Source organism: Thunnus thynnus, chromosome 2, assembly GCF_963924715.1.
Source record: "Thunnus thynnus chromosome 2, fThuThy2.1, whole genome shotgun sequence".
Classification (NCBI taxonomy): Eukaryota; Metazoa; Chordata; class Actinopteri; order Scombriformes; family Scombridae; genus Thunnus; species Thunnus thynnus.
Genome location: NC_089518.1, coordinates 19903105 through 19921385, shown reverse-complemented (window position 1 = coordinate 19921385; position 18281 = coordinate 19903105). Strand labels below are relative to the sequence as shown.

Here is an 18281-nt window from a genome sequence, read left to right as displayed (position 1 = left end):
AAATGGATGCGAAGGCTTTGTTCTTATCAAGTTAAAAGAGGCACTTACCGTTGGCAACGTAGGTGATCTTACAGAGGATGTTGTCTCTGCTGATCTCTTTGTCACCCTCTGGTGGGCTGACAAGGGTCTGGCAGATCATGGCGACGTTGATTTTGGCACGAACACACCGGTTTGTGGGCTGGAAATAAATCAAAAGTGCAAATGCAAACAATGTTCAAACTCCCACATCACACTTAAGCTTATCATCTGTCATTCTCAAATACAAAAAGGTCCCTGGAGCAAAGTTTTATTGGGTCAACTGAAGGAAATAAGTATTTATTTGCTGCTAAGACCCATTATTTACATGACCTAAAAACCACAGAACCCGGATGTCTAGTGCACTTGCAAAATGTCCCTAATTTTGAAAATATATTAAAAGTGAGGACCAATAAATATCTTAACTGAAATTTTTGGATGCTATTTATTGTTCCTGCTAACTAGTTTCTCACTCACAACATTGCATGTACTGTTAGGAACAGGTGTACGGCAGTGATCTTACAAGAGCATTGTCGTGATCCACAGAGAAGTTGCAGACCAGCCACGTGTCGGGATCATTTTCGTTTGTTGCCAGGATCTTCCTGATGGCTGACAGATAGAGCACGTCTCTCTGAGAGGCAGGCCAGACTCTCTGAAAACAACAACCAGTGCCATTCAGTTGGGAATTAAATCGGCTACAGAATGTTAACAATCAGATATGCAACATGTTTTCAGCAACTTTCAAAAACCACCATGAAGTCAATTTACCTTGTGTGTCTGGTAAACAATGACAGCATTGTCGGAGAGTGTTTCCACAACGTTGAAGTTTTCAATGGTGGCTGAGGGAGGGAGAGTTCAGTCAGGTCATGACATTAAAACAGAGAAAGTCAAACTGTTGATATGATCAGTATAACTTATAACATTGTGAACTTACTCTCCCAGTCCATTCTGACAGCTGTGTCCCAGAAGTAGTGGCAAACCTCGTGTCCTGTCACCCCTTTCACCGCGTGTGTAGCTTTGAGAGGATCCAGCACGATACCGTTCTCTTCCACTTCTCTCCTGTACACCTGTTACACCAAGTGCAGACCGTGAGGCAGAACAACTGGACAATCATATCAGTACCACAAACATATACACAAACTCACTTCAAAACACAACTTGAGGGAGCCTCTTAATTCTACCTGTGGCTGATAACTCCAGTTGACTTTTCCAGTTTGAGAACTTAAGAAAATGTGAAATAAATTCAAATTTGGACACATGTAGCCAACTGGTAACTTACTTTTTTTTAAACTGATATTCCGACTTAAATTTTCAATGTTTCTGATCTATCAGTGTTTCTATTGCAACCACAGTATCTTTTAAAAAGTGAATGAGATTTAAATATTCACAGCTAACAACCAAGGGAAATGATTCACAAGCAGCTTCTCTCTTCCTCTCACCTTCATCTCTCCTTCCTCTATTACCAGCTGCCAGTTGGCATCTCCGCCCACATCCTGAAGAGAGTAAGTCATATGATTCTGCACCATCTCCTCCACCTACGAGACAGACACATATTGAATAAATTCAGGTGTTAGTGAGTGTTTTACTGCTCCTTACTCTGCCTCACTGAGAACATGCTTTGAAACAGGACACAGTTTAGGGAGAAGAAGACTGTGAATACATTGTCATCAGGATGATAAGCTCAAGTTTAATGATACAATCTTGGGAAATGACCATACCTACTGTAGCACCCAGGTGCTGGTATTTTATAACAGAGGTTTTGATAACATTATAGGAAGCAAGTAGAGTTTTTCCACTTTCTAATTTCCGTTTCAGAAGTTTAGGAATTTCTTAAGCAAATATATCAGCCACTGAGCAATAACCAAATAAATATTAGGCTCAGTGAAACTATGAATGTTTCATAACATTAATGATTAAACACTTGAACTTGCTTGAGGGTGTTATTCAACATCCCAACAATGCAATAAGAGCACAATGCAGAGACAGCCTGAATCCATGCCTGCTCATGCCGTGGAAGACAGAGAGTGATGTGGGGAGAAGAGAAGGTGGAAGTGAAAAGGTTTCACCAGATCATTCAGTCATGCAGCGTTTTGTTTTGTTTTTTTTCTTTTCAGTAACATGATAACTGTTATGTGTTGAAGACAAGAAGACAATCTATCAGTCACTTCAAGAATTTCAAATTACACCCAGTCAAAGTTTTTTTTGTCTTGGTACATCAAATAAAACCACAACAACTAACTTAAGGTATGATAAAAAAAAAAAATAACTTAAACATTCTACTGCAAACACAGGAAATATTTGTGAAATCTTGGAGAGACTGGTTAGTAGACATTCTCATGCTATCTGCTCATGCTCTCTGTTTGCATCCCCCCCCCTGTAGATACAGGTGCTCTCCGATGACCAAATACAGTACCTGAGCGCTGAATCTGTGAATGTCATCTGAAGCACTGACTAGCTCGACGGAGGACAGGGAAGAAGAATGGCTATGGGGCTGTGCGGCAGAGAGAAGGTTGAAAGAGAAACGAATAAGGAACAAAATAGAAAGAGGCGCCACAGAAGCAAGAGCAGAGGCCAAAATCATAACCTGCTCAAGTAGAATTTCATATGAAAATAGTAAGAAGCTCTCAAAATACTGCGATAAGCACAAACTGATTTTCTGTGAGAATTGATTATGGTGAAGCGAAGTTACGAAAACATGTTTTTCACATGTCAGTGCAGAGAAGTTGCAGAGCTTTATAGACAGATCAAACTGGTTGTAGCCTTAAGGCAGGAATGATGAGATGTAGCAAACAGTAGCCTTTAAATTAGAACAAAGTAGGATGAAAACAAGGAACGTGTTGAGGACCTTGGTGGCAAATCTGTGGGTGCCGATGGTGGAGTAGGCGTCTCCAGGAGGAACCGGTGTTAGTCGAGGTATCCTGACCTTCTCTGACTGGCACTGAGGGACAGAGTAGGAGTTTGGTAAGAGAGAGAACTAACAAGATAAACAATGAGCAACAGAAACATCTGTGTATGAAATGTCTGTAACTGTGTTAAAGTAATTTTACAGAGGCAGAGAGAAAGATAAGGAAGGCAGAAAGCAAGAGAAATTCAACAGGCTTTATAGACAAAAATGTGGAATTGTTTTATACATCTAAACTGAATTTGAATGTGCAAAAGGGGGCGTTATTTCTTAAATTTGAGTCTGCACCACACCTGCTCCTCTATCTTGTCTTGTCTGTCCAGTGCAGCTTCCACCGCATCGAAGAACTCATCCTCGTTGATCAGACTGTTGGGCCCCTCCTGTGGGAAAGCGACAAAGCAAATGTTTGTCAGTAATATAGGTATCCTGTAAGAACAACCCTGACCAAGGTGCAGAATGATAAAAATGCACATGTTGGGTCACAGAAAATCATTCTGCTGTGGTTTATTTAGCTGTTTCTGATCAATTTAGCTTATATAATTTCATCTTGCCTCGTAGTCTGGGCCTCCGTAGTGTGACTTTTTCTTCAGTTCATTCATAGCAGACTTGTAGGCATCCTCTACCCTCCTCCTCTTCTCCAGCTCCTGAACACACAAAGAAAGGGCAGTGTAGTGTTTTTAGTGTAACATTCACACATTAAAAAACAGCATGTTAGGGTTACAGTGTCAGAAAACATCTCCGCCTCAGTGACAAAGCTCATTTAATCAGATTACAACTGATAGTGTTGTCGCTACAAAGGGGAAGAAAAGAGGTCTGCATGTCTCCAACAGTCAGGCAAACCCGCCACATTATTGAGCTGTTTGTACTCAAACAGGTTTTACCAAATACAGCAATCTCTAAGTGATACCTGCTGGGTCTAGGTTACAAGGCGGATGGCACTTAGCTTTCTCAGTTCCTGTTCTGATAGGTAATAGAAAAAGAACGGAGAAACTGCTAAGAAACAGGAAGCGCTCAACCAGTTCTGCAAATGTATCAAATTTAGCATCTATTCTTCATCAGCTGTCACAAAAAAATGGGCAGATAATGCTTTTGACACACTAAATTTAGCTTTATTAAACATCAGGTCTTTGGCAGGAAAAACATTTTTAATCATCAAGCACAATCTCAATTTTATATTTTTAACTGAAACTTGGTTAGATCAAGTTAACAGTGCAGCATTTCCAACCAGTCAACGCCTCCTAACTTTAATTTTATGAGCGAAGCTAGAGCGCATAAGAAAGGAGGTGAAGTTGCCATTTTGTTGATGATTTTGCTAATGATTCCCTTTGATTAATGATGATGATGACTTTGCTGAACTGCTGTCTATAATCTGTATAGCCTTTGACTGTATAGTTATTGTTGGTGATTTCAACATCCATGTTGACAACTGCAAGTACAGAGGGACTAAAGAACTGTGTTGTACTCTTGATAACTATGGACTGACTCAGCATGTGACTGGACGTAATTATCTCCAAGGGTCTGAACATTTCTAAAGGTTAGTGAGAGTGCCATCGCTGTGCACACAAATGTTCAAACAGATGTAATCACAAAACGGTTATCAATGAAAACATCAGTGAAATGTTTATTCAGGCTTTCTCTTCCACACCCGCCCTCTCTTGGGTCTCAATCAATGAGCTTGTAGATAATTTCAATTCTAAAATTACAAATGTTATTGATGCCATTGCACCTACTAAGGTGAAGGCTGTCTCTGGTAAGAAAAGGTCTCCATGGAGAAATGCCATACTGGTCAGAATGGAAAAAAAGAGAGTGTCGAAAAGCTGAACGCAGGTGGTGAAAAACAAATCTCCAGGTTCATTATGACATCTATAAAGAGAGACCTCACATTTATAATTTGGAACTGAGAAATGCAAGGCGGTCCTTCTTCTCTGACATTATCGCCAAAAACAATAATAATACATGTGCCTTGTTTGCTGCTGTTGACAGGCTAACAAACCCTCCTCAGTCAGTAGCCTCTGAACCTCTATCTACCAGGGCCTGCAATGAATTTGCCTCCTTCACTGACAAAATTCAGAAAATTAGACAGGCAGTTGGTGCTTCCACACCAGGTACAGGGTATGTGTTGTCCCTGTGTCCACTTAAATAGCATGACACAATTTCATCCTATCAACCATAAAAACTATGAGGACATTATACAACATCTGAAATCCTCCTCCTGCTGCCTTGATATTCTGTCAACAGGCTTTTTAAAAGATGTTTCTAACTGCATGGCCTCAGATCTACAAATTGTCAAATGTATCTTCTCCGGTTTCTTCTCACAGGCCCTAAAAACTGCTGTCATCAGCCATTCTTAACAAAAGAACAATGTAGACCAGCAGTCGCCAACCTGTCGATCGTGATCAACTGGTGGATCTTTGAGACTTTCCCTGTAGCTCCAAAAAAAAACCAATAGAAAAATAAATACACAAATACATTATGCCTGATTAATATTCAGTTTTGCAAACGCCTCTCTCTCTCTCTCGATCCAGATGTTAGATTTTTTTCAGTGTAGCAGGCGCCGCATTAAAGTGACCAATGAGATAAGAGAAGAGTACCGGTGTACCGGAGTATATGGCACTCACTGGTGATAGCCATTCTTCCAGAATGGGAAGAGGAATTTCTTCGGTTTGTGGGCTGGAAGTAAATCGTTTACAGAGACCTTCTTCTCCGTGCTGATGTCTAGTGGTTGAGCTGCGGCAAAGTGCTGCAGCGATTTGTTAACTTGCTGCCAGAGATAAAGACTTTTCTGTCAACAAGGAACGAGGAGCACGAGGAACTGTCAGATGATGTGTGGCTAGTGGACCTGCGGTTTCTGACAGATCTAATGGCAAAACTGAACACATTCAACAACAAGCTCCGGGGGCAAAAGACCGACACCTGCCCCACATGATAAGCGCAGTGAATGTGTTCAAGGCCAAGCTTGGTGTTTGAACCACACATCTAAAGAATGGGAGGCTGACACACTTTCCCAACCTGGAGAAAATGTCACAGGCCATTGAAGACAAGAATGCTTTTCACCCTGAGCAGTACTGCGCTCAACTGGACAAAGTGGCAATAAAGTTCAATCAGTGTTTTGGTGAGTTAGATATCAAGGAAGATATTGCTGCATTCGTCTCAAACCCATTCCTGCAGATAGCAGCCAAATTCCAGCAAGTATTTGCTTTGCCAAGTGGAGTCAACATGAAGATGGTTGATTTGCAAAATAACAGAGCTGAAAGCCAGATAAAGGGACAGTGACTTTTGGGGACTTGTCAGCAGAGAGAAGTATCCTCTCCTCACCACATGTGCACTAAGAGGGAATGCCTACTTTGGATCCACTTACCTCTGTGAAATGGCGTTTTCACAGATGAAAATAATCAAATCCAAGTACAGTAAGTACTTACTAACAGACACCTCGCAGACTGTCTCAGACTGGCCGTCTGTGGCTATGAGCCAAACTACATAGCACTCACAGACGGTATTCAGTCGCAGCCATCTCACTGACTCGAGTGAGTAACATGACTGCAACAGTTTTGCCTTCTGATGGCAATGTGAAAAGTGATGCTGCATAAGATGGGACATAAAACTGCACTTAGCTTAATTGCACTGACTGAGAATTATGTCAGCACACATTATAGTTCTACTTTTTAAAATGCTAATGGTAAATGTAATTTGCATGAAGCTTCAGTGGATAAGCATAACATTTCATATGATCTGCTCACTGTAAGTGGGTTGATTTTTTTTGTCTACCATGAACAAAATCATTTCCTCATACAAATGGAAAAATAGGGCCACATGCCTTTATTTTTTGTGTTGCAATGAAATTAAATAATGAAACTTGGCCTGTTTGATATGCTAGTTACAGTGTTTTCTTGGTTGAGTCAATTTGAAAGTTAGACCAAAGCATTTCAACCTAAATAAAAAGGCCTCAAGTTGGAAGTACAATCTGGGCTGTCTTTTTCTCTCAACGCTTCAGTAGGTAGCTCTTGCCTTTTACCAGGCCCAAGGTCAGGGATCTTGGGCTTAAAAAGATTGGTGGACACTGATCTAAACACTTCACTAATGAACAGTTATAGGCCCATATCAAACCTCCCGTTTTTAAGTTAAATCATTGAAAAAGCTGTTTTTCAACAACTTGGCACTAAACAACTGTTTTGAAGTCTTCCAGTCAGGATTTCGACCACACCACAGCACTGAGACTGCTCTTGTTAAGGTCTTCAATGACACAGAATTTCAGTCTTGGTGTTATTGGATCTCAGTGCTGCATTCGATACAGTAGACCACAACATATTACTAAACCGACTGGAAAACTGGTTGGGACTTTCAGGCACAGTACTAAACTGGTTTGAATCCTACTTAAAGGACAGGGACCACTTTGTGTCTATAGGTAATTACACATCTGAGTGGATAAAAATGACATGCGGAGTTCCCCAAAGCTACATTCTGGGGCCTCTTCTGTTCAACATCTACATGCTCCCACTAGCTCAGATTATGGAAAACAACAAAATATTTTACAATAATTATGCTAATGACACAAAAATTTACATAACCATATCACCAGGGGACTATAATCCCATATAAGCACCTAGTAAGTCAGTTAAACAAAAGATAAAACTGAAGTAATTGTTTTTGGAGCCAAGGAAGAACAATTAAAATGTAAAAAGCCAAAAACCAAGCCAGAAATCTTGGTGTAGTCATGGACTCAGACCTGAATTTCAACAGCCACATCAAGATAATTACAAGGTCAGCCTACTATCACCTGAAGAGTATATCAAGGATTAAAGGACTTATGTCTCAGCAGGATTTTAAAAAACTTGTCCATGCATTTATCTTCAGTGGACTACTGTAACGGTGTTACGGGTCTCCCTAAAAAAAAAAAAAAGACAAAAAAAAAATCTATCAAACAGCTGCAGCTGATGCAGAACACTGCTGCTCGAGTCCTCACTAAGACCAAAAAGGTGGATCACATCACTCCAGTTCTCAGACCATTACACTGGCTTCCTGTTTGTCAAATAATTTATTTTAAAATACTGGTTGGTTTAAAAATACTATTGGTTTAAAAAGCACTGAATGGTTTAGGGCCAAAATACATTTCTGATCTTCTGCTACATTATGAACCATCCAGACCTGTCAGATCTTGTGGGACAGGTCTCCTTTCTGTCCCCAAAGTCAAAACTAAACACGGAGAGGCAGCTTTCAGTTTTATGCTCCATATATCTTGAACAAACTCCAAGAAAAATGCAGGTCTGCTCTAACTCTCAGTTCTTTTAAATCAAGGCTGAAGACTTTTCTGTTTGCCGCTGCCTTTTATTAAATGAAATTGAGGCTTCTGATTAATATCTTATGCCGCACTGTAACTTTTACTCTCCTGTTTTATCAGTTTTATTCTATTTTAGCTTATTTTTATTTTCTATTGAACTCTTTAATTGTATTTAAATGTCTTTTTTTATTGCCTTAGGTTGCTTTTACATTTTGTCTTGATGCCTTTTATGTTTTAAGTAAAGCATTTCAACAACACCCTGTTGTTGAAATGTACTATACAAATAAAGTTGTCTTGCCTAATGTCTCACGTTCTGCCAGAGGCACATAAGCACACTTAAGACAAATGTTCTAGAAACAACAACACACTGCACTACACTAGAAAACTAGTGAGGTTGGATTATCTTCCAGAGCTACATCTTTAGACCACAGAAACCTGGCAAACCAGCTGAAGTACTTTTAGCTCTTTTATCGGGACAGTGAGAGCGAATGAATCAAAATATTAAAAGATTTGCTAGGTTGACTTAGCTGAGCTGAAACCACTAAACAACTCTGCATTAAAAAAAAAAAAAAAAAAAAAATCATTGCAATCCATCAGTATTGCTTTAAGAGAAAGCAAGCAAGCTGAAACAATTGCAGCTTTACTATAATATAAAATAATAGTGCTCACCAGAAAATACTTAAACGGAGGGAAGCCAGACAGAAAGAGCCCAAGTAAGGTGTTAACATGCAACAACTGGCACAAAATAAACAAGAAGATCCTGTTGTCAGCTGTGTGTAACAGCCAGGCAGACAGAAAGAAGACAGACACCTACTGTAAAGAAGCGGCTGCAGGTCTGTAAAGGTATCCAGTTCTGTGGCTGGTATTTTAGCTGCTCTGTCTTCCGTTGTAGCGAAGGCTTCAACAAACTACACCAAGAAGTCCGAGCAGTCATCTTCTAATTCACACCTTGTACGAGTATGAGTAGGCGTGTCTTGTTCTGTCGAGTGTTCTGTAACTATTTCTTTCCTCACTCCACATCAGCAGCTAAAACTCAGACATATAACTAAACACAGATAAGACTGAGGTAGTTTCACTCAAGCAGTCCAACATACTAAAGGCACTTCCCCGCTTTTGTACGTTTTAGGGTTGGGCAGCACGCCTTAACACATAGAAAAAGAAAAAAAGAAACTGGTTTGGCAACATCAGTTGAACTGATCAGGATGTAAGCATGTGGAGCTCTGAAGACCAAAGAGCATACCTTCACAGACACAGACAATGAATGGAGGAGTGTTACGGGAACTACAATAATTCTGATAAAAAAATAAAACAATCAAATAAGGTGATTTAAGCTCATTATGGGCAACAGGTGCATTTGTACTACAGGTAAACATGTCTGAGTATCCTGAAACTGACAAATGACATAATATAGACATAAATGTTACAAGATACATCTGCAATTCCCTGGCTTGTTGATGACTTCACAATAATTATAATAATAATTATTGGATATAACTGTTTTATAGTAAAAACTGTTGAGGTTGAAAAAAATACCTGCTTTTCAGCCACTTAGAAGTTGGAGAAGTCAAGATGCAAAATTAACTTTTATGTCCACCAGCCAAAATGGCTAATGTGAATGTTCAAATGTTACCAGCCGCTCAATGGTTTACCATTGTTTTGTTTGCCTGCTGAGTGAAGCAAATCCACCTAATTTTGTGCCCTTGAAGTGTGGAGTCACTTGAACTGTTTCTTTTTTTATGGTTTTTAATGTTGAGTAAGCAAATTGTCTTTTTTTTTGCTTTACATTCATCTGGGAGCTTCCCAGTTTCACCAGTCTCCTAATGTAGTTGTGAGCAGCTGTTAACGTTTACTCACTCTAAAAATACATACAGTATCGAACACTTGCAAAAAAACTAATTGATTTATAAGACACATTTAAAGTCAAGAATGCATACAATAATTAACATGCAGAACATGAACACAATCTATAACAAAGAATTAAACATATCTCTATATAACCAAGGAGAGGTAACAGGCGGGAGAATGTATGATGAGTAATAGTTAGAAAGTTAGAGGCTTATCTTGTTCATTCAGTACAAATATTCAACAGAGATAACAGTTTTTACATACTACAATCATGTCTAGGCCCTTGGACCGGAGAGTATTGCACCACAGCCTTATCACCTGAAGAACAAAGCCCCAAAACACTTAACTCTCAGTTGTAAAGACCAAGTCCTTAAAGAAAATGGCAGAGGCAACAAATTCCTCAGTCTGAGCAGTAGCTGCTGTCACACCCAATCAGGAAGCTGCCAATTATTCATGTGACACTTCAAGCCCTGTGAGTGACATTTACTTCAATCACTGTGTGTGGAATGCAGCTCTGTACCTTGTCCAGTCTCTTCTGCCAGCTGTCCTCTCGTTTGACCATCAGTTCGATGCAGTGGGACAAGGTGGACAGGATGCCGGCTGTAGTGGCCTTGAAGGTGATGGCCTCACCCTTGAAGTCTATACCGTTGATACCTTTGGGACTGGCAGGAGGAAACACTGGGAGACAGAAACAAAGGGAATATGACAGATGCCTCATGACTTGTCTGTAAAAGAAATTGAAAATTTTCACATTTAAAAGTGTTCCTAATCAGTTTTTACCGCCTAACAATCATGTTTTTTCATAGACATTCTCAAATGTATCTAATAATTTAGAGCTGCAACAATTAGTAGGGCTGCGAGGAAAAAAAAAATCAATTCTTAGATGCATCATAATGCAGACATGGTAAAAGCTGCATTGATTAACAAATGTCAAATTTCGATTTTCTAAATGTTAGTTAAGGCGATGTTGACGGAACGAAAAAGATGGAATTGCGAGGGCAGTGCAGCACCCAGACAGGGTGCAGCGCACACATGCTAGAGTTCATCTTCACAAAAGGCAGTGGTCGCAAGCATGTTTTGATTTTATGACTAAATGATTACCTTTGTAAGGTGAGCGTGACGTATATTGTGAACTACCCACACTGTTACTCAGAGACTAATGTTAGCGGAGCAGAGCAGCGAACTCCAGTAGTGACAAACAAGACCGGCTGACCAACAGACAACGCAGCACAAACAACTCAAACCATCTCTGAGGTGAAGAAAATAACTCGGTGCTGAGTCTGTTTCGCCTCAAAAACCCTGCACCCACTCAGCATGTTGAACGGTGATGGCTTCCCCCGGAGCTAACGGTACAACAGAGAAGCTGCTCTACTCTGCTGGAGACGCTCTGCCCCTCCCTCTTTGTTGTTCTCACACAGGCAGGAGACTGTAAGATGCTTTCAAATGAATGAATTCATTCATTAATGCGGTTAACTTTTTAAAATGAAAAGGCTGCGGACCATTTATCTTATTTGCCAGTTATGTTTCATATTGTATTTCAGTGGAATAAGGATGCAGTGAAAGATTTTGGCAGACAGTAAACTGGAGTAAGAGACTGAAAATAGTCCCTCCTTTTCTATTCATTCGATCGAGAATTGGTTTTGAATCGAGAATTGATTCTGAATCAAATCGAGCACCAAATAATTGGAATCGAATCCAATCATGAGATTCCCAAAGATTCTCACCCTTAATGATTAGTCAATGAATTGATTAGTTGATGGAGAGAAAATGAAGTGGCAATTATTTTGATAATTGATTGATCGTTTTGAGTGATTTTTTGAGAAAAAAGAAGTTAAAATTCTCTGGTTCCAGCTTCTTAACTGTGAATATTTTCTGTTTTTTTTACTCCTCTGTGACAGTAAACTGAATATCTTTGGGTTGTGGACTGTTGGTCGGGACAAAACAAAACATTTAGGTCACATCTTGGGCTTTGGGAAACGGTGATCAACCTTTTTCACTATTTTCTGACATTTTATACACCAAACAACTCATCAATTAATCAATAAAATAATTGACAGATTAATCAATAATGAAAATAATCGTTAGATGCTACCCTATAATAATTAGCTATACAGTCTCTGCAGGATACTCACATTTCTCTTTGCTGCCGTTGTTGTTGTGATTATATTCACCGTCGGGTCTTGTAGTAGTAGGAAAGTCGTCTTCATCCTCCTCCACTACTGGAAAGAAAAACAATGTCGGTGTATTCCAATCTGATAAACTGAATTATAAAGCAAGATGAAGACTTTATATTGTAGATTACAGACAATTCTGATGCTCCAGCAAAAAAAAAATCCTACAAAACAATGTGTTCGTTTAACCTACATAAGACTGCAAGTTCAATATGAAGGCTATTTTGAAGGCTACAAAGGTTCTTTCTCAGAGGTTAAAGAACCCCGAGTGGATATTGATTTTTGTTTCCTTTCTCAATGAGTCTTACCGACCACTCTCCTTCAACTCTGATACTGCATGAAACAAGTACAGAAGATCCTTATCTTTAAACTCTTTCCTCCAAACTATCTCCACATTGAAACATATTTACAAGTATGAATCATATTTTGCAAAATAAAGCTATCTCTTACAGCATAGAAGCACCTTAATACTTTATTTATGCCACAGGTTACCTCTGTCTCTCTGAAACTCATCTTTGGAGACAGCGTCAGCACAGGAGTCAAAGTATTTCTGCAGGGTGTCCACTTGTCTGCACAGAATGTCCCGGAAGGTCTCCATTTCTGCTAGCTTCTCACACAACCTGTGCCCCTTCTGACCAGAGAAAAACACAAGTAAATATGAAATTTTACGGTTCAGTTCTGTTGTTTCAACTATGACGAAAAAAAAAATTTTTTGCAGTTCCAACAGATGTACTGGACTGTGATTGGGGTTGCAAAGATTTACTGGCTCACAGTCTTGGATGGAAATGTTATATGTTATAAGTGTTTTCACTGTATATTTGGCCAAAGTTTGAACATGTGTAAGTAGAAATACCTCAGTGAATGTGACATGACCCTCTACTACCCAATATATTCAGATTCATTCTCTGGTGAGCATGTATTTACCTTGAAGGAGGATGTGGATGTAGCAGACAAGGCACTGGCTGCGGAGGTAAGAGACAACATGGAACCATGACGCCTCAGACTGGTTTCTGAACCATAACCGGACTCGGCCTTCAATCCCGTGGGAGGGATGGCAGGAGAGTGAAAAAAGAAGGAGGAAGACGGGAGAAGCAAAGAAGCGAGAACAGAAGATCAGTGAGGGCACAAAACACATTTAGCAATCTGCAATATAATAAGAAAGTCTGCAACTCATAAAAACAAGTCAAGAGACAGAGAGATGGGGAGATCAATTATAACCAGTCAGCAGCACTGAGTAATGCTGACCTCGACCAGAGCAGGACCTACACCTACACAGACAAACAGTCTACTGAGAGGGACTGGGGTTGACAAGTAGACAAATGCACCAACCAGCCAGTAGACCTGATACGAGGCACGGTGGAAATAAATCACACTGTGGACAGATCTAGGCTTGAATGCGACTTTCTGGGGGAAAATATTGTTTATGTGTAATATGACAAAAGGGAGTGGCGATGACCATCTGTTCCACCAAAAAAGCCAACATATGACTAGCCAATGCCGGGAACGCCAATCAGCAAAATGACAGAAATTCATTATACATAGTGTGTTTGTATGTACACCCAGCCATCTCCACACAAATTAAATTATTCCTGTTCACTCCACCCAGAGCTGTTAGCTGCCGTCTACTGCATTAGACAGACAGCAAAATCATGACGCAACAGTAAAGCTCCACACTTACAGCTTTACTTAAGCAACACTAATGTGAAACTAACACAGGAGGCAAAAGGCTGATATTCTTTTGCATATGAATGAGGAACAACAAAATACTGAGGTTTTTTATATCATGGCCTCAGTGTCTAATTTCCATCTTGATTATAAAACTAACACTGCACGCTATTCTGGTTAGCTACCTGGCATGCAGAGGTACTTCTTAAGAACAGTGAGCGAACTGAAGGAGTCAGGTGAGCACACAGACACTCCTCTGCTAGAGGATATAACGACACAACAGGGTGACACACAAGAGAATTTACACTGATGAACAGATAGTGAGCTGAGTGGTTGACTGTTAAAGACCAGGCCAACAGTTTGGAGGGTAAAGGGTGTGTTTACATTTATAAAATCATCTGATAACTGTGATATTAAGATTAAAATAACCAATTTAAGCTTTTACATAGTTAAAAGTAACACAATTTCACCCAATTACGGGGGTTTACAAAGAATTTACTCTATACTATAAGATTTAGCCAACTGTTATTTTAAAGTTAGAAAAAACAAATAGAAACTGTATGCAGCACCACAGCTGGAGTCATATAATATCAACTAATATTGCTAAATTCCCTGTCACACAATGTATGAACTGTAATCAAAATATAAAACACACAAGATACACATAATCAACATATACATGGTGAAAGACAATGAACACAGTGCAATAAAATGAAATTCAATTATACAAGAAAAATCCAGCCTCAAAAATGACCCAGTATAAAAAAAAAAAATTACACTCATGAAGCTAGAATCACAGCTGTTGTTATTAAAGAGCGGCTAAAGCTCAATTTTAAAAAAGCCTGTAGAAAATAATGAAGTGCTACTCAACTCGATGAGGTTTTCTTGTGGAAATACTGACTACAAACGTACAGTATACACATACTTACAACAGAAAGCTTTAAGCCAAAGCGTGTAACTGTCAGATTCAAAAACAACATATTTTTTTGTGTGTCAGGCTGGACTGTGACTGGCCGGTCGCATCACTGCTACACAACGCAGATTTTTGGAAAATAGGACACAGCTCTATTTTCCAGCTGCGACTTGAAGTGACAGAGGCTCACAAGGCAAAGCTGAGTGCCAGGCAAGTTATTTATGAATTTCAAATGGAAGTCAATGATTGTTTACTCTTTGGCTTGTGGTCTACTATGAATGTGCCTCAGCTGCAGCGTGTCTCCTTGATGGCTTTATAAATATTAACAATGTCTTGTTATCTACAGTTTTATTTCTGGATTGCTTTTTTATTGCACTTATAAAACAGTCTGCTTTACACTTTATCATTGTCAGTGTTGCCGTAATCTCATAATCATTTGCTACGACATGTCAGACCTTAAACAAACACAATACGCAATGATGTTTACTTATTGACCTTTTGACACAACCGCATTTCAAACAGCTGAGAATGACAGTCAGGTATTTGCAGGTCTAAATAAATGTTTGACAAAAAGTGCTACAGAATGTAAAGCTGTTCTTACAACACTATTAAACACAAAATGATCAAATTATTCATATAACATTTGCTGTAATTGCAACATTAAGTTGATCAGACTGAAACTATTATTGTGCGTGCTACAGGAAACCAACATTATTGCTAGTTTGAACAGAGACAAAGAGGAACTGATGGCACTGATGAAACATGGAGACCAATCTGTGACAACCCCAGAGACTGCCATCTTTATGCACCTGCTCAGCTGCATGACACAGCCATGCAAAGTAAACAGTAACACCCACTCAAACACAACACATGAAATGGCATCTTGTGCCCGCAGCTTTGTGATGGTAATGAGATCAGTGTACAGTGACTGACCATAGCAACCACTGATCACTTATATGTTGCTGCTTTGGAAATTAATTCTTATTAAAAACGCTGGTAGTCCAGCCCAAAGCCATAAGCTTAATTAAAAAAATGTGACAGATTTCTTACAATGACTAAAATGCAGTGCGGTTTAACGCTAGTCCATCAGTGCTAATAATGTGAAAAAGCATTCAAACAGAAAACAATAATTTATGCACTGTATGGAAGAGAGCAAAGATGGGTCACAACACTGGCATACTAATTAAAGACTTCAGTGATGGGTGACAGTAAGCAAGCATCATGCCGACATGCTATAAGCCCACCATTCGGCCATTCCAACAGCCAAAGCAGAGCAGGACACTGCTGCAGTCCCGGCGGTTTGCTGGCCCCAACATGGCCCAGACGCTCCCCCAACACTCCCACTGTTCTGAAAATTCAGAGGCTTAAATCCAGTATTCCCGTTTCCCTGGACACAACTCACTGAGGAACAAGAGGGAAGAGGAGGAGGCGGAGAAGAAAAGCCACACAGCCTGAGCTTAGCTCATTAAGTAAAAGAAAGCACCAATAAGAGAGAAAAAGGAAAAAAGGGGGGAAAGTAGTCGTTTGGTTCATAGCAGTCAGACGAGGTGTGGACACTGGCTGCTCCGTGAAGCGGGAGAGACGGACTGAACCGAAAGGAAGACTCTTGTGATTCCTCGGCAGAGCGAAGCGGGTCTGCTTTAAGTCAGTCCTTCCGCAGGCAAACACACACGAGACACACACACACACACATATACATGGGCTCCACTCTGGCTGCGTACATACATCAACAGACCACACACCCTCATATGTGAAACCTTTTTATCCTGTCCATCTTTATGTGCAGCATCCATCACTGAGCAAGCAACCGTGAGTGTGTGTGTGTGTGTGTTTGTGTGTGTTTGTGTCTGAGCGTGCGAGGGAGAGACGGATAGAAATGAAGGGTGCATGCATGAATGCATCAGAGAAAGCGACTAGGGCTGTCCGGGGCTGTTTGTGTGATAAACCAGTTAAGTACCAAACGGGTGGGCGAGTGAAGCAGCCTATTCTACATTATGACAGACAGAAAGAGACAGCGAGAGAGAGAGAGAGAGAGAGAAACAAACGGAGGCAGAGAGAGGAGAGAGTTGGGGGCAGGGAACAGTATTTGTGTTGTTCTTCTCTCTTTACTTCTATCTACCTGACTCCTTTTATCATTTCTTTTTCTCATTTGCTGACATCCATTTGTCAAGACTACTCTGGGCTGAAAGCGTTTCAACTATGCCAACAACCAGCCTGAGGTAGTGGTGGAAAAAATGCGAGGGCTTTCCCCCGTTCCCTCCCATTTTCACCCCTCTGAACCTGGAGGAATGGAACAGTCTTCTCGGTATTATGGCGGGTTTTATGTGTCCCTCTTGATTTTTGTTGCTGTGAGAGCAGATGATTAGAAAAAAATGCCTAATTCATCAAGAGCTGCGCTTAAAGTCCCTACATTTCACACGACTTTTCCCTGCCGCCGACACAAACACTCCCACACGTAAAAACACAAATGGACTTTTTTTTCTCCTCCTGAATAATAACAACAAAATTTAGTATTATGAATATGCAAATTATGGCTGTTTGCCTTTGCAAAGTGGCTTTTAAGAGGTATTTCAAAGCTGTAATCATGACTTGTTTGACCCATATCACACAGCGTGAGTGAAGTATGAGTTTATAATACTGGAACAAAAAATTAAACAACACTACCACAAGTGTTTTTACACAGTTTGAATTTGAATTAACTGTCCAGAGCTTTACTAGAGGATGCCAAACATTAAGATAAATGCTTAATGCTTTAGAGAAGAGGTTTAAGATAAAAATTACTAGTAACAAAAAAGGATTAAACTGAAGAAATGTTATTTTTCATCACACTGATGTCAGACAGATACTGTACGTATAAATGTGTTAATGAGATTCATTTCAGCACCAGGAAAGGAAATGAAAAGCTACAGATTAAATGTCAATATTTGCAGAATAAGTAATAAGTACTTTTTTTTTTTTAAAGTGAGGCTATCCTTGTTATAAAAATGATGGTTGCACTGTGTATGAGTGTTTAATATTTTATCTAGATCATGATGAATTGTTCTTGTCTTGTGCTGCAACATCAGCAGACAGATCAGCTAAGGTTAAAGGAAGTTCAGCATTATATTTGTAAAGAGGAAGATGTAGAAATTAAAATTTGTTAGAGACAGGGTGAGACATGTCATCTGGGGGCAGTTGGGTAAGATGGCTCCTGGACAGGAGAACTGAAAACGGACATGACGTTATCTATAAGTCTGTATTTGATAGATTAAGAAAAGAACTGTAACGCCCAAATAAGACGTATAAAACCCTGTTATAAACGCTCCACTGGGAGCCTTCTCTTCGTTATCTCATCCTGTGTGTTGCATTGTGAAACGCTCCTTCTTGTAAGATAAATTCTGTTAAATTTTGATACTTCTGCTCCGGTCTCTATTATTTAATGGTCATTACAAAGAAATTCTTTTCACAATCCTTGCTCATGTAGGCTGCACTGATTCATAGAGAAACAAAAAAAAT

At 39.8% G+C, this 18281-nt stretch overlaps 1 protein-coding gene across 4 annotated transcripts in view; it reads right to left on the bottom strand.

Moving 5' to 3' along the window:
• LOC137195802 (ceramide transfer protein) overlaps positions 1 to 18281 on the bottom strand; it is a 28249-nt gene that overhangs the window by 2927 nt on the left and 7041 nt on the right. For 2 of the 4 annotated variants that reach the window (XM_067608440.1, XM_067608431.1), the window contains exons 4-16: positions 13133 to 13240; positions 12701 to 12839; positions 12170 to 12256; positions 10558 to 10715; positions 3469 to 3561; positions 3211 to 3297; positions 2861 to 2953; positions 2429 to 2506; positions 1455 to 1550; positions 950 to 1082; positions 784 to 854; positions 539 to 667; positions 49 to 178 (exon numbers count right to left, since the gene is read on the bottom strand). In XM_067608440.1, coding sequence (XP_067464541.1) covers positions 49 to 178; positions 539 to 667; positions 784 to 854; positions 950 to 1082; positions 1455 to 1550; positions 2429 to 2506; positions 2861 to 2953; positions 3211 to 3297; positions 3469 to 3561; positions 10558 to 10715; positions 12170 to 12256; positions 12701 to 12839; positions 13133 to 13240 — 1402 coding nt within the window. The remainder of the gene's footprint in view (positions 1 to 48; positions 179 to 538; positions 668 to 783; positions 855 to 949; positions 1083 to 1454; positions 1551 to 2428; positions 2507 to 2860; positions 2954 to 3210; positions 3298 to 3468; positions 3562 to 10557; positions 10716 to 12169; positions 12257 to 12700; positions 12840 to 13132; positions 13241 to 18281) is intronic. The other 2 variants (XM_067608450.1, XM_067608458.1) reach the window with 2 other exon arrangements.